At 38.3% G+C, this 27,443-nt stretch overlaps 1 protein-coding gene across 2 annotated transcripts in view; it reads right to left on the bottom strand.

The window, feature by feature from the left end:
- Positions 1–26,917, bottom strand: part of LOC150039009 (BTB/POZ domain-containing protein KCTD3) — a 37,457-nt gene extending 10,540 nt beyond the window's left edge. Inside the window, exons 1-13 of one of the 2 annotated variants that reach the window (XM_090328149.1) lie at positions 26,748–26,917; positions 23,935–23,988; positions 22,992–23,037; positions 21,331–21,404; positions 17,313–17,371; positions 16,974–17,054; positions 16,713–16,853; positions 15,799–15,889; positions 12,163–12,353; positions 4,706–4,821; positions 2,101–2,265; positions 962–1,049; positions 743–859 (exon numbers count right to left, since the gene is read on the bottom strand). In XM_090328149.1, coding sequence (XP_090184275.1) covers positions 743–859; positions 962–1,049; positions 2,101–2,265; positions 4,706–4,821; positions 12,163–12,353; positions 15,799–15,889; positions 16,713–16,853; positions 16,974–17,054; positions 17,313–17,371; positions 21,331–21,404; positions 22,992–23,037; positions 23,935–23,988; positions 26,748–26,830 — 1,306 coding nt within the window. In that variant the 5' untranslated portion in view covers positions 26,831–26,917. The remainder of the gene's footprint in view (positions 1–742; positions 860–961; positions 1,050–2,100; positions 2,266–4,705; positions 4,822–12,162; positions 12,354–15,798; positions 15,890–16,712; positions 16,854–16,973; positions 17,055–17,312; positions 17,372–21,330; positions 21,405–22,991; positions 23,038–23,934; positions 23,989–26,747) is intronic. The other variant, XM_090328148.1, reaches the window with a different exon arrangement.
- Between the last annotated feature and the right edge of the window lie 526 nt (positions 26,918–27,443).

The raw sequence follows: 27,443 nt of genomic DNA, 5'->3' as shown, positions 1-27,443 counted from the left end.
TGTGATGATTCCAAAATGCTTTCAGGTCTTATTACATTTGTATATGTGTATGTGTCACATAGAAGCACTGATGCTGAATTTGAAATCAGAGATTGTAGGCTGCCTCAGACTCATAGAAGGCATTCTATCACTTGAACCACACCCACAATCCAGACTTTTTGTTAATCCAATAAAGGAGTCTCCCCAATTTGTCTGCATCATTCAGATTCTTAGATCTCAGTCCCCTGTATAACTAGGTCTATAGGTGTAAGCAATTGGAACTTTCTAGAACTATACACTTAGTATTCAGTTTTAGGCTCACACACGCAATGCACGGGGCTGAATGACCAGCACTGAGCAAAAGCAAAAATTCTTGGGCAAATAAGCTTATTTTTCTATAGACTAATAATCTAAAACTTTGAGGGGGAGTAAATAAAAAATACAAACACGCCCCCCACACAAAAGCCCTCCTAATTTCAAAGAGAATGAGTTACTTTTAAAAGAAGATCAATGTACAGATTTTTATTTCATAATAACATAGATCAGAAGGAAAAATTTTAATTTCTCATCCAAAATTATGTTCATTTACTAGTCATTTTTCCCTTCAATGTATAGCAAAATACTTATTTTAGATTAATAGACCTGAAATCCTTAACACTAAAGTTCTCAAATGGATGGAATTAATTTTACCCAGTCAGATTACTAATGAATGAAAATACATTTCCACAGGCGTGTTGGGGACTTATGACCACCATGGACTCACTTGTCTTGGGTGTAAGGTAAACACTCAGAGCGGTAATTGCATCATTGGAAGGATCGTGGTAAAGTTCAGTCACGAGAAGATCGTTATCCTTCATCCGCAAAGGGAACTTCTGCATATCTAAAAATGAAAAAAAAAATTAAATAGATCATAAATAATACTTTCATTTAAAACTAACATCTTTTAGTAAGTATTTAAACAGGAACATTTTAAGTGTCTTACCTATGTAATATATTGATCCATTGTTACATCCCAACAGAAGAAATGACCCAGCAGTGTCATAACTAGTTATAGGAACAACATCCTGAACCTACGTAATGAGATTTTTATTAGATATTAGAAAGGAATCATAATTTATTTTCTGTTCAACGTCCTCAAAACCTGGTTTTGATAAAGATTATACTCAATTTTACAGGGCTCAACAATTCAACCTGTTTTAGTGTTGGTCACTGGTCTTGAACTCAGGGCCTGGGCACTATCCCTGAACAGTAGCTAGGGCTCAATGCTTTGTTCAAGGCTACTGCTCTATCACTTGAGCCACAGCATTATTTCTAGCCCTTTTTTTGTACTTAATTGGATATAAGAGCCTCATGGACTTTCTTACCTGAGCTGGTTTCAAACTGTGATCCTCAGATTTCGGTCTCCTGAGTAGCTAGGATTACAGGCATGAGCCACCAGTACCCAGCTAAACACTCATGCCCCAGGGAACTCAGAAAAACCATCACCATAGTTTCTTTTAAAGGACATGTTAACATGGTATTCCTACATTACTTCCTCTGCCTGCTCAAGATCAATAGATCATATGCTACTATCACTGGAAGGCCAAGTCTGACAAGACCTATTTCTCTCTTCCATCTCTTCTTTAAAAAATTTAAGAACTAATCAAGTCACATGGGCAAGAATTAGAAATAGTAAACAAATCACATAACAATGAAATTTGATCTCTGAAAACATTTCAATTTCTTTCAAAAGGTCCTATTTTCCATTTTCATTATCCATATGACTGTTTTATCTGTTTTCTAGAAAACAGGCAAAAAAAAGTCTAAGTATTTGGGATTTTTTTTTTCAGGTATTGAAACTAAAAAGAAAATCAATTATTTCAAACAAATTCATCTAGTTAGTGAAGTAATAACTGCCTAGACATGTGAATAGACAAAAAGAATGAGTTTACTACAAAAATCAGAAAGTAGCCAGCAAAGGGCAGAAGGGAGAAAGGAAGAGAGAGAGGGAGGGAGTAAAAGGGAGGGAGGAAGGATGCTAAGTGAAATTAACTGGATCTTCCTGATAGTTTAGGCCATGAGTGCCTATGTAACTACACAGATGACACTGAAACGAAATACTAATATCCAAGTTTTACATACAAGCTCAAAGAGAGATGTCCAATAATTTCTTTCCTTCACTTTTCTATCTGTTAGGATTCGGAGGGCATGGATTTTGAGCTCCTTTTCAGGAGAAATGATTCCTTTGGAAGATGTCCATACGTCCCCACTTACAAAAGGATTCCATCTGGTTTCTAGAACGGGAAACTAAATGATTTTCTCAAACTAGAATTCACATTATTTGTACTGTTAATATTAATATTTTGCTTTTAGTTACTCATGATAGGATTTTTTCTCTTTTCTACCACATTCCAAGAAATTAAACAGATGCCAATTTTTTATTCTTTATTGGATAGGCTTATTTTCTGACAGAAGTTCTATTTTTACCTCTGCACAAAGCCATGTCTACTCTTCCAAGACCCTACAACCTTTATCTTGACAGATGCCATATACTGTGTGTACAAATGAAATATTTAATATATGTATTGCATATATACATATAAACTGTTTTAATACATCCAGCCTTTCTGGATGCAGAAAGAGAAGCTTGAATCTGCCAATGAACTACCTTACTGCACATTCTAAATGATTATGCTTAAGACCGTGGTTGGTATATAATCAATGCTTAAAATTCCTTTCTAAGATTTCAGAAGCATTTCAGAATACCAATTCACTGTAAATTTTACATGTAAAGAGGGAGATAAATTAAAAAGGAAAAAGAAACTGAACAGTTCCTTCACTTTCCTATTTGGATATACTACCAAATTTCAGTATTTTATTTGAAATGTGAGAAACTGATATAAAAACAGAAATTTTGGTAGGACATAGTGGTGCATGCTTATAATCTCAGTCCCTTAGAAAGTGGACATTTAGGAAGACTGAGGTTCAGCCCAACCCCCCCCCCAAAAGGTAGCAAGACCCCAGCAAGTAAGCTAGGTATGAGAGACATACCTATAATCTTAGCTACTGAAGAAGTGTAGACAGGAAGATCCTGGTCGAAAGCTATCCCCAGACAAAAAAAAAACAATAACCTATCCCCAAAGTATCTGAAGTGAAAAAGCCTGAGATTATGGCTCAAGTAGTAGAGCACCTGCCTAAAAAATGCAGGACCATAGGGTCAAACCCCTGTATCACCACCAACAACAAAGAATTTAAAAAAAGTGCTTTATCTCACACTAACACTTGGAATCAAAGTTGATCACACACTGAGCAGAGCTTAAAGAACTACAAGGGATGCCCTGTGTGCTTTTTCTGTGTTATCTGTGGGAGGAACTATTGCCAAGGTACGGGGACCTATTTGGCTGGTGTCACAGCAGTGATTGGGAACCAGCCTCTGGTTAGAGTCGTCTGTTGTGATGTACAGATTCAGATCAAAGCTGTGATTGCATTTCATACCATCTCAGCAATGCACTGCAGAGAAATTCTGCTTGCTGGGTTATGAGGCTTATTTGCTGCATGAATGCTCAACCTTCCCAAGGTCTTTCTGAGATGTGTAACAAATCTCCCTTGTCAAATATGGTTTTTCCCTTCATGCATAAACCAAGCAAGAAGCTTGAACTAAAAACTTACAACTATGATCTCAAAGATATTAAAACTTTATTTATATGTCATTTCAAAAGGTAGCTTATAGATTTTTCTTTGCTTTTCCTTAAGTACCAACTCCAAACATAGATAATTTTCTTAGCTTCCTAAGCTAGTCTCATGTTTTCAGCAATTCTTTGTTTCTGGTTTGTTTGTTTTTGAGACACAGTCTCTCTCAGTAGTTCAGGGCTTACTCTTATCTTCAAGTCAGTTCAACAGATGATCTGAAAAAGCTCTATCACTAAAAACTGCTTTCTAGCTCTAAAAACCCTAAGTTAAACTTCTGATCATCACATTCTTCCTAATAATTCTTATTCCTTGAAAGACCAATCCTCTGGACTTCTAACTCCTGGGATCCCTACATCTATTTTTGCCTATTTGCATTTCCTTAATACCAATTTCAGATATAATTTCAATAACCTTAAGATGTCATAATTTCTCAACCCTTTGTTATATCACATACTTTTATTAAAACTGTAACTCTGAATCGAGTTGCTATTTTTTTCTTCTCTCACTCAACATCAATCTGACACCAATCCTTTCATTTCCAGAAATGTTTGTCAGATAAGATTCATCTTTGCATCTCTGCTATGTTATTAGTTGGTGCTCTCTGCTTCTTCCACTGGATTCCATCTCCAGCCTGCCTTTCACTTTAACAGGATTCCTCATGTCCTTAGCTGTTTCCTCTTTTCTTCAAAATCAATTATTAGTAATCTGCTAGTCTTTATCTCCTTATTCATCAAGCACTTCAGAGTATTTAAATTAGCATCTTCTCAGAGCGGATCATACATTTTCAAACAGACCTCTGCTTCCACTCAAGAAATGAAGTTTGCCTAACTATCAGGCTCACAACATGCAATGGAGGATATCTCAAGGAAATTAAGAAGTGCCAAGCTGCTGCTGAAAAACACTCATTTTTCCAAAGTAACATAAAGTTCTTGAATAACAGTAAAATATCCATCAATAGACTCTACAGTGTAGACTCTAAAAGGGAAAACTAGATATACAGTTATTCTAAAGTTTCAGAATATTTTCACGGCTGCAGTATGCTTTAGTGAGAACTAACCTGCCAGTGCTGAGTGACAGCATTCCACACACCCACTTTCCCAGTATGACTCGTGGCTACCAACTGGTTGCCAATGAAGAAGAGTGCATCCACAGGAACACCAAGGCTAAACACCCCTTAAATGTAAAACAGAGAAGAAGGTGAGGATCAGTCACATGTCAATTAGAAATATCTCAAGAGGTGACTCACTTAAACCTATTTTCATTTCTACAAAATCTGTGCTAGACATTGGGGACCACAAGTAAGAACCTGGTGGTCTCTTAGTTCACAGAACTACGAAGCAGAGAATTTGTTTGAATTACACTGATACAATTAATGCCTTGATGTCTAAAGCAGTGGTTCTCAATCCTAGTTGATCATTAAAATCACCTGTCATATTTATTTACTTATTTATTTAACATTCTTTTCTGCTAGTTTGAGGCTTGAACACAGACTTAGATGTTCATGCTCTTACTTGGCTTTTTTGCACAAGCCTGGTGCTTCACCACTTGAGGCACACCTCCACTTACCATCTGGAAAGGGTAAAGTAAATAAGCCAGGGGAGGAAAGAGAAGATGACAAAGGTAAAGGAAGATGTAAGGAGCAAGCCTCAAATATGAATATAACAGAGCCAAGTACTCCCAGACAAAGGATTCCAGGCTCAGCTTGGAGTGGCATCTAAAATCCCTACATAGTTGTCTGTCTTCAGCAGACTGGTGTGCAGGGAATCAAGAGAATGTGGATTGATATACTAGCTCTGAAAGTACTGTTATTTTTCACTGTGATTTGTAATAATATCACCTACAAAATACAATCCTAACTAAATGTCTCAATAATCATTTTCATCTTTAAAAAGTTATATGGGAGGTGGGGGAAGGAAAAGAGGGATAAAAACATGAGAAGGGGTATCACGGTTCAAGAACTAATGAACCATACCCATTACCTGACAAATGTAACTGTAACCCTTTTATACATTATCCCAACAGTAAAATACAACTTTAAAAAAAAGTTATAATCTATGTCTGGTATTTAAATATAACATTTTAGTTCCTGGGGATGTGTTTTAATGTCTTTTTAATCCTACAGTTATAGAGAATAAGCCATACCTATAAAATACTGGATTATGGCTAGTATGTTGGTGACTATATATTTCTTTTTTTTTTTTTTTTTTTTTTGCCAGTCGTGGGGCTTGAACTCAGGGCCTGAGCACTGTTCTTGGACTTTTCTCAAGATTAGAGCTCTACCATTTGAGCCACAGCACCACTTCCAGCTTTTTTTTTTTTTTTAATGTATATGGTATTGAGGAATCAAACCCTGGTCTTCATGCATGCTAGGCAAGCACGCTACCAATAGGCCAAACTCCTGGTCCCTGATGACATCATATTTCATTCTAGCATTCAGGAGGCTAAGTGAAGAAGACTGCATGTTTGAGGACTACCTTGGTTATGTAGTAAGTCCTATGAAAGCCTTGGCTATATAGTGAGACTCTCTCTTTAAAAATAAGTAAAAAATTGTTTTGTATAGGTTTTTACTCAATTATTAGACTGCTTATTTCAAAAAAGAAAAAACTTTAATTTCCTTTTTCAGGATTTTAAAGTTTTCATCAAAAAGGTCCTTTACATTCTTAGTTAAGCTAATTCCTAGGTACTTTATTTTCTTTGAGGCTATTGCAAAAGGAGTTGCTTTCCATTGTTGCCTCATTCCTCTCTCTGATGGCGTAGAGGAAGGCAGTTGATTTTTGAGGGTTAATTTTATACCCTGCTACCCTTCCAAAGTTTTGAATCAGCTCAAGGAGCTTGGGAGTAGAGTCTATAGGATTCTTTAAATACAGGATCATGTCATCTGCAAAGAGGGAAAGTTTTACTTCCTCTTTCCCTATTTGGATCCCCTTTATGCTTGCTTCTTGCCTTATTGCACTGGCTAGGAATTCTAAAACTATGTTAAAGAGGAGTGGAGAGAGTGGGCATCCTTGTCTCGTTCCTGATTTTAGAAGAAATGGCTTTAGCTTTTTTCCAATAAATATAATACTAGCTGTGGGTTTGTCATACACGGCCTTTATTATACTGAGGAATGTTCCATGGATTCCTAGTTTCTCCAGAGCTTTTAACATAAAGGGGTGTTGGATCTTGTCAAATGCCTTTTCTGCATCTATTGAGACAATCATGTGATTTTTGTCCCTGCTCCTGTTGATGTGTTGAATTATATTAATTGATTTGCGTATGTTGAACCAGCTTTGCCTCCCTGTGACGAAACCTGTTTGATCATAGTGTATAATTTTTTTTGATGAGATGTTGTAGATGGTTGGACAGTATTTTGTTGAGAAGTTTTGCATCCATGTTCATCAAAGAAATAGGTCTGAGGAAATGGAAAAACCTCCCATGCTCCTGGATTGGAAGAATCAATATCGTGAAAATGACAATCTTGCCAAGAGCTATCTACAAATTCAATGCAATACCCATCAATATTCCAATGTCATTCTTTAAAGAAATAGAAGAGGCAATCCAAAATTTCATATGGAATAATAAAAGACCCCGTATAGCAAAAACACTTTTAGCAGAACGAACAGGGCAGGAGGAATTTCAATACCAAACTTTAGACTCAATTACAGAGCTATAATTATCAAAACAGCTTGGTACTGGCACAAGAACAGGCCTGAAGACCAATGCAATAGAACTGAAGACCCAGATATTAAACCACAGACCTATGGCCACCTAATCTTTGAAAAGGGAGCCAAAAAAAATAGAATGGAAGAAAGATAGCCTCTTCAACAAGTGGTGCTGGCAGAACTGGTTAAGCACATGCAGAAAACTAAAGTTGGATCCTTCTTTGTCACCCTGTACTAGAATTAACTCCAAATGGATCAAAGACCTGGAGGAAAAACCCGACACTCTGAAAACTTTACAAGAAGGAATAGGAGATATACTAGACCTCCTTGGCACAGGTCGAAACTTTCTTAATAAGGACCAAGAATCACAACAAATCAGAGAAAGGCTGGATAAGTGAGACTGCATTAAACTGCAGAGCTTTTGTATGGCAAAGGACATAGCTAGTAAACTAATTAGGAAGCCTACAGAGTAGGAGAAGATCTTCACCAACCATACAACAGACAAGGGCCTCATATCTAAAATATATCAAGAGCTCAAAAAGTTGAATCAATCCAAAACTAATCTACAAAGTAACAACCATCCCATTAAAAGATGAGCCAAAGACTTAAAGAGAGTCTTCTCGAAGAAGAAACAAAAATGGCCTATAGACACATGAAGAAATGCTCAACATCTCTGGTCATAAAAGAAATGCAAATCAAAACAACTCTAAGATTCCATCTCACTCCACTTAGAATGGCCAGGATCAAGAAAACTAATAACAACAGATGCTGAAGAGGATGTGGCCAGAAGGGATCACTACTACACTGTTGGTGGGAGTGAAAACTCGTTCAACCACTATGGAAAGCAGTATTGCAGTTCCTCAAAAGACTAAACATAGAGCAACCCTATGACCCAGCAATTCCACTACTTGGCATATACCCAAGCATCCAGAAACAAGGACATACTAAATCCACCAGCACAACAATGTTCATTGCAGCACTATTTACCATAGCAAAGATATGGAACCTACCTAGATGTCCCTCAGTTGATGAGTGGATCAACAAGATGTGGTATTTGTACACAATGTAATTCTATGCTGCTGTCAGAAAGAATGACATTGCCCCATTTGTTAGGAAATGGAAAGACTTAGAAAAGATAATATTAAGTGAAGTAAGCCAGACTCAAAGGAACTTAGGCTCAATGGTTTCCCTCATTTGACATAATCAGTAGAAACCTTGGGATCTCCTAGCAGAGATCTGCAATAGAGCAAAACCTTGATACAAAAGGCCATATAGTAGGATGCTGAATGAAAGGATCTCTAGGATATAGAAACATAAGTCATATAATGAATGATTGTTGTTCTTAAGGTACTATGTTATCTCTCATCTCTTTTGCTGTCCCTTGGTTATCTCATATTGTTACGGTATCTCACTTTGTTACCTGATATATCTTTTATATTTGTATGTGGTTATCTGAAATTGGATAGGGAATGGGGGAAAACAAAATGAGGGGTGGGGGTGGAGGGGAGGGAAATGGGGACCAAGACATGTGAAAGGGTATCAATGTATGGGAATTAATGCACCTTCTATCTGGCAAATATCATGTAACCCTTCTATTAATTTGCCGGGGCCAACCGGCAGCAAACCAGGGTTCGCAGATTGGGGTTCCTGAAATAGGGGGCAAGGACTAGGAAGAAATAGAAGAGAGACAGACACACCGGGTCCGGGATCTCCGCAGTCCAGGTAAAGACTGCCCCATTTATTTTCCACTCCCCTTCTTCCCTTCTGGAGACCCAAGGAACTTCCAGGTGTTACATTCATATGGTAAATCTCAGGTCATTTAAACAGAATAAGGCCAGAAAACAATAAGACAATAAAGCCATTGTCTGATGCAAATCAAGGTACAGTTTGATTCCACTCTGGCTCCCAACATTAATTACAATAAAAAATATATGAAAAAAAAAAGAAAAAGCATCTGTGTGTCAACATAGATAATTTTGTTAGCATTTAGCTGTGGAAAGACCCATAAGGCTTTGAAGAACTCATAAGAAAAAAAAGAAAGTACAAGTGCTGTGTCCTTAACGTAAGACAGAAAAGATTGCTAGTTCCTCTTGAATCTTACAGCAATATATATTATGAATTCCTTCTCTGAGAACTATTCTGTATGCCAAACCAGTGGTAATAATAAGTACATTTTAAATTCTCAACTAGTATTGAATAGGCATTTAGCAGTAAGAAAGACAAAAGGGCATATACTAGGAATTTTTTCAGAAAAGGAAAAGCAGAAAAAAAAAAGTACTGCTGGAAAGATGAGATTTGAAGATCATGGTTCTAAGCTAGCCTGGGAGCAGGAAAGTTCATGAAACTCATTTCCTCCAATTACTCACCAGAAAACAGGAAGTAGGTAAAGTAGCTCCAAGTGGAAAAGCATTAGCCTCCAGCAAAAGAGCTCAGGGAGACTGCCCAGGTCCCTGAATTCAAGGACCATGGAGGCAAAAAAAGATACTGCTGGGAATATTTTCTACCCTCCCTATATTCACATGAACACCTCAACTCAGCCTGTCAACCAAAAAGACAAAACAAATTAAATACAACATACCAAAAGAGTTAAGTCATACGACCACAGATAGATAAGAAAAATATACTCTACTTCCAAGAAGAAAGAAATGATTATTTCACAGTATATACAATTTTAAGGATTCTTATATAATATTACCCGAATTATGAGGCCAAATATTTTTTTGAAATTCAAGGCTGAGGCATATATGAAAGGCAGAATCAAAACCAAAAAAATAATACTGATATTGTTCTGGAAAAGGATGGGCTCCTAGGCAATCAAGAGAGACTTTCTGAATCGTTTCATTAAATTCAAAGTATTGCTACTGCTTAGGCTCAAGAAGCCTCACCTCTAGCCACAGGAAAGACAGCAGTGTAAATAATGAGAAGTTCCTGTCTTAAGAAGCTTCTTAGTAAAATACTGTTCAAAGCAGCAATCCAGCAGATCTGTCTTATAAAATTATAACAAAGAGACTTTAGTCACCAGGAGATCTCCACTACGGACATACCAGCCCTAACAATTTTCTTTGGAAAATGATGTCAGGTTCTGAAGAACATTTGTAACAACAAACAGTTTCGTTACAGACCATGAACAAATTACTATTGTACCATCTCAAAACGATAGCTTTTGAAAACAAAGTAAAAATCCCCTTGATTCAATTCTAGGCAAAAAGAGCAATGCTGGTGGTATTACAATACCAGACTTCAAACTCTACTATAGAGCCATAATAACAAAAACCGGTTGGTATTGGCACAAAAACAGACCAGAAGATCAGTGGAACAGAATAGAAGACCCAGAAATAGAACCACATACCTATAGGCAACTTGTATTTGACAAAGGAGCCAAAGATACACAGTGGAACAAACACAGTCTATTCAATTATTGGTGCTGGCAAAACTGGGCAGCCAAATGCAGAAAACTAAAAATTGACCCTAGCCTTTTGCCATGCACAAGCATTAACTCAAAGTGGATCAAAGACCTCAACGTCAGACCAGAAACCATGAAACTGCTACAGGATAAAGTAGGAGAGACACTGGAACTCATAGGCACAGGCAAAAGATTCCTGAACAGAATCCCAGGGTCACAAGAGATTAGAGAGAGACTCGATAAATGGGACTACCTAAAAATAAAAAGTTTCTGTACAGATAAAAACATAGTCGCGAAAGTAGAGACAGCCAACCAACTGGGAAAAGATATTCACCAATACATCTGACAAATGCTTAATATCCAGTATCTACAGGGAACTCAAGAAACTAATCCCCCCCAAACCCAATAAACCATCCACTAAATGGGCAAGTGAACTAAAGAGAGACTTATCAGAAGAAGAGATTAAAATGGCAGAAAAGCATATGAGAAAATGTTCATCATCTATGGTCATAAAGGAAATGCAAATAAAAACAACCCTAAGATACTACCTTACCCCCAACAAGAATGGCCAAGATTTTGAACTCAGACAATGACAGTTGCTGGCGGGGTTGTGGAGAAAAAGGAACCCGACTACACTGCTGGTGGGAATGTAAACTAGTTCAGCTACTCCGGAAAGCAGTGTGGAGGTTCCTTAAAGAACTGAAAATAGACCTTCCATACGATCCCGCCATACCACTTCTGGGCATCTACCTTGAACATCATAACCCAAGATATGATAAGGACACCTGCTCAGCTATGTTCATCTCTGCACTATTCACAATAGGTTTTCCTTTCTGTATAATTGGCACTGCAGTATCATTTTTCCCTAATATACTTTATTGTTGTTTTAGAGATGATATATAAAACGAGATTACCTTTAGTCAGGTAATGTGATTTCTTTCCTTCATTCTCTCCCATTCCCTCTCTCCCATCTCACTGTCCTCAATGTGTACTATTATTTTAAAATTTTCAGTATTCAACTTTTTGTCTAAAGTTGTTACAGAGGATTTCTTCAGTGCCTATAAGAAAATGGTATCCAACTATTCCCTACTTCAAAAACAACAGCATCAGCAGCAACAAAAAATCTACACAAAATTTAGGCACTGAATAGTAGACAGCAGAGGATTTGACAGATGACAGAAATGCACTGTGTTTTCCTGGCTAAGGGCACTTTTTATCATCGCACAGAGAGGTAAGACCCAAGCAATCAGTAATATTTTCCCTGAATTCAGGAGGCAGAACACTGAGGCTAGAATCTATGGGTAAGGTGCAAAGAAGATTACTCCTCCTACTGACTGGACTGGACGCTAGAGAGAAAGTACGGCAATGCTAGCTAAGTGCAGGGAGTATCCATGTTTACAGTCAATGGCTCTCAAACTTCCACCTATCATATACAACACCAGTATATAACATAAACCAAAGTCTTCCTACCAATTTCACTTCCACTTCCACCATCTTGCACACTCCACAGAATAATGCTACTCTCGGAGGCAACAGCAACCATCTTGTCTTTGTCTCCATGAGGACCTCCAACCACTTTTGCATTCAAAGCCACTCGTTCAATTGTCCAATCCAGATATGGGCTTGTGAATACTTGTTGCCATCCTGAAGATTCTTTGATTCTGTTAAGAAATAATAGTCATAAATATTAGTTCTGCAAAAGAAGAATGCAGTGTCTCAAAATTAGCTAAAAATCACAGTTATATAACCATCTTTATAGTAGTGAATATAAAGTTTTGATGTGTAAAGTTTATCTCTGATATATTTATGTACATAAGGCAGTTGGCTGCTTAAAAAGAAACTAGAATTCTTTTTTTCTCAAGAGTAATTTAAGTTACCCAAAATACCTTAAAAATTCAAAAGGTGACTATATCTTTCACATTCGTCCACAAAGTTATACTGTTATCTTCTATAGGTCTGGGTAGTGAACAAGAATCAAAATTTGAGAAGAAAATTTCTAATCTCTTTCTGGTATTAATCAATTTAAAGTTACTACTGCTAGCTGAAAGGCATGCACTGACCTCATTTCAATACTTAAAATTTATCATTGTCTAGTTGTTAGAAAGAGATCTTATTAAAGCCACAGAGCAATTAAATGAACCAAGAATTAGGCTTTGAAAATTGGTTTTCAAAGCCCAAATGTAAAACTGTATGGACTACCTGTTCCCTAGATATAAAATCAAATGCTTGCTTGCTTGCTTTCTTTTTTTTTTTTTTTTTTTTTTTTGAACTCAAGGCCTGAGAATGTCCTTGGACTTTCTCAAGGCTAGAGCTCTACCACTTGAGTTTCAGCACCACTTCCAGCTTTTTTCTATGTATGTGGTACCAAGGAATCGAACCCAGGTCTTTGTGCAAGGCAAGCTCTCTACCAAACCCAGCCAAACTCCCGGTCCTCGAATGTATTCTTTAAGTTCCCTAATAAATATACCTCTTCATTCCTAATAACTATTATGGTCCATCTGACTATGTCTTTGTAACCGAACCTGCATTCTATGTGACAACACATCAAGTTTTCATAAATTTACAACCTTGTTACAAAATCACAATGGTGAATTAACTATTAAAAACTTCTAAAGTTGCTCTAAATAAATGATATAATTGTAATTTTTCTGTGTCCTTGGCTAAAGAGAATTAAGAAAAAGAGGAATCAATAAAATGGTGTCCTTACATACTATTTGACATATTTTGCAAAAATCAAACTTAACAGGGCCCGAGGATGTAGTTCAGTCATAGATCATGTGTTTATTAGCATGCATAATGACCTAGAATCTATCTTTAGCCCCCCAAAACAGAACATCACCCAATGTCTTATTCATAAAGGACCTAAACAACAACACTTCTGCTCATTTTAAGTATGTATGCTAAAGTGCACTGTAATCCATTACAAAAAAAAAATCAGCATCCTTATTTGAAGAATTGATGGTTTCTAACCTAATGCTTCAAAGCATAAGGAAAAAGTATTCTTACTAACCATTTTAAAGTTGGTAATTACCCCCTTTCAGCCACTAGAGGGAATCATACCTCACAATAAACATGGAAATAATTACAAACTAAAACTTGACAAACATTAGGAAATGTGGAAATGTGGATGCTTCTAAGAGACTGAGCATACAGGACAGCACTTCAAGAAACAATAACATGATTCTTTGTGACGTGGACATACGCTAAGCTCCTAACAGAGTTCAATGAAGAGATGCTGAATTGATTTCATGAGGTAAATGACATGATGTTGTGATCCTCAATTTAGGAATATAAGTAATAATAAAAGTCCTTGGAAAACTTTTATCACCAATTAACTACTCAAAAAAATTAGAAGTATCATTGTGGCTCAAAGTGGTAGAGTGGTAGCCTTGAGCAAAAATGCACAGAGACAGCACTCAGGCTACAAGTTCAAGCCCACAACCAACAACAACAAAAAAAGCCTGGGGGTGTACCTCAAGTCGTAGATGAACAAAAAGGCTCAGTAAGAACATGAAGCTTTGAATTCAAGTTCCAGGACCAGCACAAAAAGAGAAAAGTCTAATAACATAGAAACTTAATTTCTGAGAATACACTGGTCAGCACCCACAGTACGGTTTTGTTTTGTTTTTTAAGGAATTTCATGCAGAAATTTGAGGTTAAAAAAAGCCTGCTGAAGGCTACACAGAAAATATAATAAATTTATTTTGCAGTTACTTTCATTGTTGTTGTGGAGAAATATACCATTCTTAAGGGAATATTATGTCCTCACCTCTTTTCCTCTTCACATCAGTTGGGAATTCTACTGTAACATCATACAGAGGAATACACGAAATCTTGGTCAAAAAAACTCAAGCCTGGTGCTGGTGGCTATAATCAGTAATCCTAACTACTCAGGAGGTCGAGATCTGAGGATTGCAGTTTGAATCCAGCCCAAGCAGGATTCAAACTTATTTCTAATTAATTACCAAAAAGCTGAAAGTGGTGTTGTGGCTCAAGTGGCAGCCGTACTAGCCTTGAGGAAAAGCAACTCAGGGAGAGTGCCTAGGCCCTGAGTTCAAGCCTCAACACTGACGGCAAAAATAAATAAATAAATAAAATTCAAAGAATGGAAAAATAACAGCCTCACTTATTTTTGTCACTCACTGTGAGAAGTTCAAGTGTCTCCCTCAAGCACAGATATGCAGTAACTGGATAAATTATGCTACTATACTTATGTAACTAATTGTAATCCTTTAAGTCCCTCACTGATTACAAAAAAATATGACCATAATATTATACAACAACAATAATAATCAAAGTCTACATTTTTTTAATTCTGGCTCAAAACTAGTAAGTTCAAAGTGAGATTCTGAAAAAATTTTGTTTACTTCATATAAAAGTCATCTACAACATAATCATCAAAAATTTCATTTCTACAATATATACTAAATAAACTTATAGGACAATCAAAATAAAAAATTGATATCTAATAATACTGTAACAAAGATATAAACCCCAACTAACTGACGTAAATTACCTTTCATAAACAGATTTTCAAATACATCAAGGATTCTCTAAACTCTATCTATATTTAGGAGACTTTTGTAATGTTTTTAACATACAATGGTTATTTTTTTCAGAACCCAAAAAGATTTTTTATACTTTTTTGGCAAGTAAATGAAATGTTCTAATAATCTAGGGTAGTGAACCACTTCTGTGCTTCTATACTATTCTCTATGCCCAACATTCCTTGCTGCATTCAGTGATCTGAAAAGTCTAACCTTTCCTTTAAACCAAAGATTATCACTAGCTATACTACTCTTCATATTCTTTTAGTCCCAGGGAATACAAAAACAAGTAAAAGTACACTATTATAAGAAATTTATATATTAAACATCTTACACCCACTTTGCCCACAACTTTACTGCCTTACTATCTTACTCTCACTCCCAACAAGGAGGCAGTCACACACTCTTCCCTACTACAGAGCATAAACAATTGACATTGTAGAAAGGATGCTTTCATATATTAATAATCCTATCTAATTTCATTTAATATCAAGATAAATGAATGTTAAGAATAATAATACAAAATAGGGAATAAACTATTACTTATCACACACGGCACCTGTAACACACAGCAAAATGTGCATATGCGGCGACAATCCAGTTGTGATGGCCAGCTACAATCAGCACCTTTCGTGGATCCACAGGAAATCCTGTTAAGTTTAGAGAAAGAATATTTTACTTTATAAAACAGGGTTGACCTGCATGTGGTGGCTCACTCTATAATCCTAGCTACTCAGGAGGCTGAGATCTGAGGATCAAGGTTTAAAGCCAGCCTGGGCAGAAAAGGACCTGAGACTCTTATCTCCAATTAACTTCTAGAAAATGGGAAGTGGGGCTTGGCTCATGGGTGAGGCAGTAGCTTTGAGCTAAAGAGCTCAGGGACAACGCCCAGGTCCAGGGCAAGGGTGGCAGCCTTGAGCTGAAGAGCTCAGGGACAGAGTCCAGGCCCAGTTCAAGCCCCCAACCCCTCCCCCCACACACAAAAAAACCAACAACAAAAAACAGGGTTGACAAATTGTGGCCCACTAGCCAATTTCAGTTTTCTTTTTGTTTGAACAGTCATGCTCATTTGTTTAACTACTATCCATCCACTAGCACTCTACTATGACATATGTGAATAGTTCCAACTGAGATTATATGGCCTACAAACACTAAAATTTAAATTCAATCTCTGCCTCTCAACAAAAATGTGCAATCTTTGTTCTACAGATGCAGAAAATCACATAATGCTAAATAAAAATCACATGCTCATTCAGCTTTCTAAAATATGAAGGTTCAAAACAGACATTAAGGGGTTGGGATCACAGCTAGTCAGGAGCAGAGGTAGAGTGCATACATGTCTAGCATGTGAGAGATCCTGAGTTCAACTCACAGCACTACCCAAAAAACAAAAAAGGATAAGGCAAACTTACGATATTTGAAAGAAAAAAAATATAGCATGTTCCTGAGAAATACTGTTTCCTTCTTGCTTACCCAGTCTAACAGCCTCTTCTCCAGTTCCAGAGACAACAGGTTGTTCACCATTTCCGCGGGCTTCCCCTTCTGCAGAATTCAGCCCATTCCTACAATCAGCAGAGGATCTGGCTGTATGGTTTATTTTACGACTAGGAATACCTAAAAAGAAGAAGAGAAAAATTTATTTCTAACCTTTCAAAAATCAAAAACAAGGAAGACTCTCCCTTTGAATGATAAAAAGAATTTCTTAAAAGATTGAATAAATTAAAGCCAAAGTACCTGGTGGGGGCAAGTAACCATGAAAAAGGACACTGCCACAAGACGAGCGCTCCAGTTCCTCACAAAGAAGAAGCCTTCTTACTAGAAACATTTCAAAGCAAACTTGTCAAGAGTACATGCAAACAGAAAAATACTGCTCCATTTTTATTTTCTCTAGTTAAAAAGGATAAGAAAAAAAAAGGTCAAGTTGATAGTGTCTTTTTACCATGAAAATCCATAGAAATTAAGTTCTGAACTCTTCTAACAAAAATCAGAACCTGATAGAAATCACTTTTCATTTGAGTAAAGTTACTGCACAGTCAAATAATAAACATAAACTACTGAGACTACAACACGTACCTAGAGGGGTGATTCCATAAAATTCTGCTTCATGTCTGAGAACATTAATACTCACTCCCCTACAAAGAAACAAATGCACATTATCATTTGAAGCAAAAAGAAAAAAATATTAAATCATGTGGCCAAGGCTATAAAACCTAAAAACTTACTTTCCTCTTCATATCTATTTTCTAATACCCTTAATTATAAAGTCTTTAAAAAAAACTGCATGTAAAGATACCATTTTTTTAAAAATAAAAACCTTTCTTTTACTTACCGGAAAACCATTCATAGACAGACGTCTTAGCTAATATAGGTAAATAACCAAGAAGAATCTGACAAGACAAACAGTAGAGTGGGCACCATTCTTTTATGGAATTGCTTTTAGTTTCTTTTTTTGCATAATTATTTCTGTATGTATTTAATGGCATATTTATGCTGGAATCTCCCTAAAAGCCTGGTCTTCTTCTGACCTATGTGTTTTATTCCTTCAATAATGTCTAATATAGTACTTATACAACCATGTAATATGATGTGTGGTCAATGAAGAAAATGGAAAAACTGTTTTCTTTGAAAAAAAAACTAGCTTTAGCAAGAACTATCTCCAATCAGATGAAAATGATGCTATTATATACTTACATCATTGATATGAAAAAGGAAAAAGTATAAAGTATTAATGATTAATTATGGTTTTCAGTTATAATATGCCCTTAAGATTATAAATAATTCCTGGCCTTAATAAATAGATGTAATTGTGTTATTAAACTGTTCTTATTTGTGAACTGACTGTGACTAGTTTAATATAAAAATGCTTAAAATATCATGATTACACTTCAAAACCATTTATGTTAAAAGAATACAGTACTGTTCAATTACAAGCAAGGTGGCTTGGAACATAGATTATGGTTCTTGAAGAAGTCCCTTCTCCTAGGGAGGACAAATAAATAGCAATACCAAAGTTTTTATGCAAAGATCAGAATTAGAACACAGTTACTTGTTTTTAGTTTGCTTTTTAAAATTTGTATTTTCCCATCTTTGTAGAAGAAACTATTCAGAAAATTTAAATTTGCTAGGCATTTTCTGTATATGTAGCAGTACTGGGGTTTGAACTCAAGTGTCTGAGAGCTGTCCGAGAGCCTTTTGTTGTTGTTGTTGGTCGTGGGGCTTGAACTCTAGGCCTTGGCACTGTCCCTGAGCCCTTCAGCTCAAGGCTACTGCCCTACCCCTGGGCGAGGGCGTTAGCCCTGAGCTCTTGAGCTCAAGGCTATTGCACTACCATTTGAGCCACAGCACCACTTCTGGTTTTGCTGGTGATTATTTGGAGATAAGAATCTCACAACTTACAAGTTTTGTGCTGGGCTAGCTACAAACTGTGATCCTCAGCCTCCTGAGCAGCTAGGATTACAGGTATAAGCCACCAGCAGCAGACAAGGGTAGCATTTTATCATATGAGCCACTACTTACTTCCAGCTTTTGACTGGTTAACTGGAGGCAAAATTCGCATGGACCTACTTGCCTAGGCCTAGCTTTGAACTAGGTACCTCAGATCTCAGTCTGCTGAGCAGTTAGGATTACAGGCATGAGCCATTACTGCCTAGCTGAATTTGGCAGGCTTTTTAATTTTTTTTTTAAAAAGGCAGTAATGTATAAGAAAAGCAGTCAATAAACGCAGATATTAAAACAATTCTGTCTTTCATGGTTGACAAAATAGTGTTTTAGATAAAAAGACACTGACTTCTCTAATCAAATGATACGGGTAAAATTAACCTTAACTCATGAAGTAATTCGTAACATATTTATTTCCCACCTCCAAACAAGTCCAAGCCACAATACAGCTCCTCCTCAAAAAAAAAAAGAAAAAAGCCACACATTCTTTTATACATTTAATAAACATTTATTTTGCATGTACTATATGCACACAAGGAAAATAGCAGGGAATAAATCAAACCAACAGTCTCTGTTGGACGTAGCTAGTTTTTTGTTTTTTGGTTTTTTTTTAATGAATATAAGCCAAAGAGGCAGCTAAAATTATCACGTAGGTCTCTACAAGTTCTATCTCAGAAAAATACTAGCATGCCTTAAGAACAATAAAACCCAAATTAAAGCTTCCTAAAAAGAACAAATTGTTGACACATTCACTTAGCCACAAATACATACACACACACACACACACACACACACACACACACACACACACCCCACCAAGTGAACCCCTACTATACATCAAACATAGTTCTGGGTTCTGGGAATATACGCTAGTAGCTGCCCTTAATTGAACATAAAGTCTGGTTAAGACATGCTATTGAAAAAAGAAGCATGCATGGCCAAGTGCAATGATAGGACAGGGCAACGAACACTCCAGGAAGCAGGTTAAAGACCAGGAGGAGGCCAAATGTTGTAACAGAATTTTAAGCTTAGACCAGACTATAAACAACCTAGACAAAATCCGAAATCTTAACTCCCATACAACATAACAAATAAGGGTTTTAAACAGAGTAGCAATCTGATCCCATACATATTTTCAGAGGACAATATTAGTTGCAATATAGAAAATAAAATGAAGGAATACAAGGGAAACTGCTTAAGAATCTATTGGAGGATTCTAACAAAACAGGTGATGGTGGCCTCTACCCACTGGAAGTTTAATTAAGGACATTTTTAATCAAAACAAGTTTGGCAAATACTACATGCTCTCATTTGTGAAATAAAAAGAGAAGTTGATCCCTTAAAGTGCAAAGTAGAATAAGGGTTATTAATTACAGGCTAGGAAGAAGGTAAAGAGAGAGAGAGGGAATACAGTGAACAAGTAATGATAGATAACTAGGGAAAACAGCTAATGTCACACAGCACAATAGAGCAACTACAGTCTATAATCCATTATACACTTCTCTTCAGAAAAGTTTAAAGGTTCCAAGCCCATAATGATAATATTGGATGAAGGTGTGAAAAAGGAAGAAGTAATAATTCTGACGTTTAAACAGTTTAGACATTCAAAATAATTCTGGAGTCATAGTTGGTAAGAGTATCAACCAGGAACAAAAAAGCCTAAGTGAAGCACGGACAGACAGATGGATAGACAAACAAAAGGAAGAAAAAAATTTTTTAAAATGCTGAGGAAACAGAAATGCTAACTGTTCTCATTTGATTATTACACACACATTGTGTACATGAATCTAATTATAAAAGTGAAAAGGCACAGGTATTATATCAATTAAAAATAAGTCCCAGAGCTGGGTGCAATGGCTCAGGACTGTAATCTTAGCTACTCAGGAAGCTGATCTGAGGATAGTAGTTCAAAGTCAGTCAGGGCACTAAAAACCTTGAGACTCTTATCACCAATTAACCACTAGAAAACTGGAGGTGGCTCTGTGGCTCAAGGAATAAGGCAGTAGCCTTGAATTGAAGAGCTCAAGGACAATGCCCTGGCCCAAGGGTAGGACAGTAGCCTTGAGGTGAAGAGCTCAGGGAGAGCACCCAGACCCAGAGGGCAAGCCCCACAACGGACCGACACACACACAGTCTCCAGCCAGGAATTTGGCCTATTGGTTGAGTGCCTGCCTATAATTCACAAAGACAATACATAGAAAAAGCCAGAAGTGTTGCTATAGCTCAAGTGGTAGAGCCCTAACCTTGAGAAAGCCTAAAGACAGTGCTCAGGCACTGACCCTGAGCCTATATATATAATATATATATATTTCTATAATATATATATATATTTTTTTTTTAAAGTCTCAGAACAGGGTTGGGAGTTTGGCCTAGTAGTAGAGTGCTTGCCTAGCATACACGAAGACCCGATTTCAATTCCTCAGTACCACATACACAGAAAAAAAGCCAGAAGTGGTGCTGTGGCTCAAGTGGTAGAGCTCTAGCCTTGAGAAAATCCAAAGACAGTGCTCAGACCCTGAGCCCAAGCCCAGGACTGGCCAAAAAAAAAAAAAAAAAAAAAATTAAAGTCTCAGGACAAGTTCTTTATTCATAAAGATACTCAAAATACTTAGGTATCAGTAGGGATATACTGTAAAAAGGGTAAATTTCTTACCTTAAGTCTAGTTCTTTTGTCCGAAGAAAATTTAAAATGGGTGCAAATGCTGCTGGATCTCTATCAATAAATATCTACAAATAAAATTTTATTTTAAGATTAAAAAAATTAATGTTTGCCTTCATTATCTGAAATACTAAGAACTAAGATTGAGTTCTTTAAATATGCAACATCCCTGATTCCATTCTTAAAATGTTTCTAAATCATAATGTAGTTGTAACTGTACAATTTAACAGTGTCCATTTTCTTATTTCTACTTCCTGGCATTTATGAGGAAAGACACATGAGCAACAAATTTATCTGAAATTTTAGAATTCAAGAAGTCATTTGAAAACATTATGAATAGTATCTTACATTTCAGAATCTAATTGTTGATGACTGTGACTGACACATAACTGTGACATACATTCATTAAAACAACAGTGACTCGAGTAATGAAAAGTATTTCACGCTGCTATCAAAACTGTTGGAGTATTACTCACATAGCACTTTTACATTTATAGTTTACTAGCTCAGTTTACTCAAGGATTGGAAAAGGATGATGATTAAAAAATATTATTTAAACTAACAAGTACACAACCACGGCATATACAGGGGAAAGTCAAATCTTTAAAGTGGAAAATATATAGCTGATAGCATTTGGGGGGAGGGGAGTCAGTTGTGAGGCCTGAACTAGAGTAGAAGCTTGGATGCTCCTCCTGAGCTCTTCAGCTCTACCACTTGAGCCACAATATTATTTCCCATTCTCTAGTAGTTAATTGTGGCGATGAGAGTCTCAAGGACTTTTGTGCATGGGTTGGCTTTGAACTGTGATACTCAATCTCAGCCTCCTGAGTAGCTAGGATTATAGGCGTGCGCTGATAGTATTTTAAGGCAATGTGTACTAACAATAATTTGAGTCTAACCCTATACCTGAAAAAACATTTAATGCTTCTCTAAATCAATTAGGTAGAGAAGAATAGCTAATAATAAAACTTTTTATACAATGATCAACTGTATATTTATAATTAGTGAAACTCTTGCTTCTGTCACAGATTTGTGGAGACCTTATTACTGATGGGGATGTTTTATAATACCATGCAGATGTCTGCTTTATTACCTTATTTCATCTTTAAAATCCCACAGCAAATAAACCTGACTGCCTTGCTGTCTCCAAAGACTTCATGAGTAACTGAGATGCTACCCTTATGTTGTTGTATATTCAGCAACTATTTTAACATGCATGAACTATTTTTTGATTGAAATTTTTGAGGCCTATACTTTCCTCCCTGTACCAGTACATACAAGTTCATAAGGTTATTCCTCAAAATAAAGTCTTAAGAAGTTGGACTTTACAAATCTGATGTCAAAACATTTTCTTATTTCTACTTATCTGTTCACTGTATTAAAGTTTGAATTATTCAATTATTTCTACTACTGCCAACATAACATCATATCCTACCATTTCTTTAATCATGAATACCAAAAATTGTTACATATAACAGTTCGTATTTAGGAATCTCTTTCCTGTATAGATACATTAAACACAGTGTGTATATTATATGTATACAACTTTCATTCAGTGGTTATTAAAATGCCAGTTTCCCTACATTCTTAGTAACTACATACTAAGGATTAAAAATTAATTATACTGGAAATAAATATCAACATTATATACTCACAGCACCAGTTTCATCTCGTAGTGTTGAAATCCTTCCACTCAGCAAACTGTAAGCCATTAAAATAGTATTGAAACAAAAGCCATATAACGAATGATTGTTGTCCTTAATGTACTATGTTGTCTCTCATCTCCTTTGCTGTCTCTTGGTTATCTCATATTGTTACAGTATCTCACTGTGTTATCTGATATACTGAATTTATTTGTATTTGCTTATTTGAAATTTGATAGGGAAGGGGGGAAAACCAAAACGGGTGGGGGGGTGGGAGGGAGGGTAATGGGTACCAAGACATGTGAGAGGGTATCAATATATGTGAATTAATGCACCTTCTATCTGGCACATATAATGTAACCCTTTTATTAATTACAATACATTTTAAAAAAATAGAGTTAGTTTCTGAAGTGTAAACATGAATACAGTCTTTACCAGATGTCAAAGACCAATACAACTTGAAGTATGTCTACTCTAGCCAGGCCTACTTTACACATTAACATTTAGAAACCAAGTATCGTGGTGTACATCTGAAATTCTAAGACCCAGGACACAGAAGCAACAGAAGAATTAAGAGTTCAAGGACAGTATATGCTACAATGGTAACACATCTCAAAAAAAAAAATCAAAACACATTTTCCTCTTCGTGGAGGTTGGAGGGCTGAAACTCAGAGCCCAGATACAGTCCTTGAGCTTCTTTTGGGCAAGGCTAGTGATACTTCATGTGAGCAACAGCTCCGCTTCCAGCTTGTTCACTGGAGCTAAGAGTCTCATGGGCTTTTGCACACATAGGCTTGGCTTCAAAATGCAATCCTCACAATTCAGCCTCCAGAGAAGCCAGGATTATAGGCATGAGCCACTGATGCCTTGTCATCTTTCATTAAAAAAAAAAATCTTAGTTCACGTACACACACACAAAATCAAATGTATAATAATAAAGAATTACATAAATTACCTGGAAAAAAAGGAATCTGGAATCCACATAAGAGTCTGCCTTGAGGTACTAAATCTGCAAATGAGAATTAGTTGGCATTATAAATGAGAATAAAATTTGAAATTTCAATATGAACTTGTTTTATTACGCTAGCTAATTAGTATAACCATTACATAATTACAGCCATACAGGATTTTTTTAACATATCTAAACTTTACTACTTTCAATTCAGTTAAGGTTATTCCAAGGTGTTCTCGGCAAAAATCAACTAATTATTTCTCTGCTGTTTAATGTTTCATAAACACAACTTTGGTTCAGATTCTACCTCATCTCTCTAAACTTTAACCTTGTAATAGCCAGGATTTGAATGCCCCTGAACCAATAGATTGTGTTCATTGTCTTGTTGGTGTCTTTATCCCAGCCTGGTCAGTATCTTCATGTCTCATTTACCTTTACTGATACCATTAGGGCTTACCAAAGCTGGAAAGTTTTCCCAATTATTCTAATTCATATTACCTGTTTTGTTTTGCAGTACTGGGGTTTGAACTGGCAGACTCTCAAGGCATCCTATATTACTGATCCATGCCAGACTTTTTTTTTTTGTATTGGTTATTTTGAAATATGGTTTCATGTTGTTTCCCTAGAACAGCAATGAACCACAATCCCCCTGATTTCAGCTTCTAGATTAGCTAGGATTCATAGGCCTGGGCTATTATGCTCATCTTATATTACTGATTTGTGTTCACATTAACTCCCTTACAAATTATGCCCTCAAAATCATTTTTATATTTACATAATAGTCTTGAGCTATTTGCAAATGTTGCACTCATTCACTCAAAAATCTCTCAGCAAAGCTGGGTAGTGATGGATCATTCGCATACTTCTAGCTGCCTGTGAGAGTGAGACTGGAAGGATGAAAGTTGGAGGACTGAAGTTCGAGGAACTCTCTTATTAACTGACAGCTGAATATGGTGGTAAGTACCAGTCATCCTGACTGAGATTCCTCACTGAGATCAGAGGATTGAGGCTTTAGGCCATCCTGGACAGAAAAGTCCCTAAGACTCTGTCTCAATGGGAGAAGCTGAACATGGTGGCATGTACCTGTCATCTCAGCTATAACAGTAAACCTAAAACTGGTGGATTATGATCCAAACATGACGCAGGCAAGAGCATGTTGTCTAGCAAACCTGAAGCCCTGACTTCAGTACCATGAAGAAAACAAATCACTCATTGTTTTGAGGCTATTACCATTAGTTCTGGGTAGAGGGAGTTTATCAAAGTATAGGTAACTCTGGGAAAAGAAACTGACTACCAATTATTTCATATGTCATATAAGTGTTCAGTGGTTCTTATGCTCACTAATCTGGTTAAAAAAAGGAGGCTGAGGCAGGAAGACGGATAATTTCAGCTAGTCTGCTGGGATACATCAAGTTCAAGGACAGCTTAGGCTTCACAGTGAAAACAAAAGAACCAGTGAGAGGAACTAAAGCTGCATTCAATAAAAACATGAACATTTTCCCCATATAATCTCTTAGCAAACAAGACAAAACAAAGATGATCAAAATTTACCTGACCAATTAAATAAATCAGACAGGTAAACTAAAAGACCTCAAGGACTACAGCAAGAGTCACTGTTTGGTAACCATCAAATTAATCCAAGAAAGGAAGTGTTATCCTTACTTGCTCCAAAAGAAATACATTGGCCATAAATAACCATTAGAAGAAACCAAAGTAAGAACATCAAGTGACTGAGAACACTGTCTTGAGTAACGCCTATTTTTGTGAGCTCTATTTTATTCCATTGTTGCAGCTATCATTATCGGCATAATTCTCATGTAAGGGGGGCATCCATGTCTTACATTAGGAGATATAAATCTCCATATGATTGGTACCTACAGCATGCAGTAACTTTCGTTTTGCAGGTAAGGAAGAATGAAGTATTACTGTTTCTGAGATTGAAACTTCTGGCACACTCAGAAAACTAAGGGTAAGTGTTAAAACACTTCACATTATGGCCATTTTTTTAATTAAACAACAACAACAAACACTGGATATAAGCGTGAGACCTTTAAAACCTGTTTATCCAGGGTCTGTTTTGGGATGTTTACCTCCTACCCTGGCCTGAGGGTCAACCACCCCCTTCCTTGGAACACAGCTGGCATCCTCCTCCCTTTTCTGAGAAAGGTTGACTCATAAAGTCATGGCAAATACACAAAAAAAACGGCCTTTTCCCTCCCAGTGGGCTTAATAAAAAGCACAAGGAGGAAGGGAAGGCCTGAGAGAGGATAAAGAAGTTTACAATGCCAACCTCCAAAGGTTCCCAGCATCAACTGATGTCAGGCAATTTGGGGGGGAAGTGAGTAGGGGGGGCAGACGTTATACACAGCGCCTCAAAACCCACGCAAGGAGAAATTCTCAGACGACCTAATCAAGGCAAACCCTGTGGCAGGCCTGGCACGGAAACTCTCCCGCCTAAGGAAGCTTGCCAAGCAATCCTGTACCGGCAAGGAGGTAACCGAACACCCGCCCCCCCCCCCCAACCGCGGGTGACCCAAGAGAGCCGGCCCAGCGGTAAAGACGGGCCACCCCCACGTCTTCAGACCCCACCCCACGGGGAGCTCGGGCGGGCTGTGCCAGCCACCCGTGCTCCCCGGGGCCCCGGGTGGCACGCCGCTCGGTCCACCCGTCCATCCATCCGAAGTCTCCCGGCCGGGTGCGCCCCGGCGCCCCACGCCCGGTGGGGCTCGGGGGACCCGGACCCCTCCGACCCCAGGGCGCCCCTCCGAGGCGCTGCGGCGTCCCCGGCCTCCACTCGCCGACCCCCGGGGACTCACCTGGTCCCCCCCACGTTCAGCTGCACGATCTCCCCGCTGCCCGCCGCCGCCGCGGCCAGGCCGCCGCAGTGCCCTCCCGCCATGTCGGGCGGCTCGGAGCGCGAGCGCCGCGCGGCTTCCACGGCCGGAGCCGGAGGAGGAGGCGGCGGCGGCGGCGGGGTCCGCAGGGCCAGCGGGGCGGCGGCGGCGGCGGCGGCGGGAGGGCGGGGGCGCGGGGCCTCCTCCACCGTCCCCCGGCTTGTGGGTGGGATTCGCCCGCGTCCACGTTGGGCCCCTGCGGCTCTCGCGGCCCTGCAGGCCGCCGGGCCGCCCGGGCCTCTCCTCAGAGCGCGGCCGCCAGCGTCGCGGCCCCCGCCGCCGCCGCCGCCAACGGCCTGCGCGGAGGGATCGCCGCGCGGGACAAAATACCGCGGCGCTCGCGTTCGCGCGCGGCGGGGGCGGGCAGGGACAGGGTGGAGGGGGAGGAAAGGCGAGGGAAGGGGGGGGAGGGAGAGGCGGGGCCTCCCGGAGGAGGGCTGCGGGGAGGTTTGGGGATCGCGCTCCTGCCCCCAGCCTGCGGGCCCCAGGCATGCCCAGGCCTGCCCCTTTCACCTTGGGGAGTGGGGTCGAGGGGTGAAGGTCGAGCCTTCTCCCACCTGGCCTGAGACCGGCCAGCCCAGAAGAATTCCCCGGGGGTGGAAATGGACGCCCAAGTGC

The sequence above is a fragment of the Megascapheus bottae genome, unplaced genomic scaffold (assembly GCF_031878675.1).
Source record: "Megascapheus bottae isolate mThoBot1 unplaced genomic scaffold, mThoBot2.hap1 H_1, whole genome shotgun sequence".
Classification (NCBI taxonomy): Eukaryota; Metazoa; Chordata; class Mammalia; order Rodentia; family Geomyidae; genus Megascapheus; species Megascapheus bottae.
The sequence above is the reverse complement of the archived record's forward strand: the minus strand, read 5'-3'. Positions and strand labels throughout refer to the sequence as shown.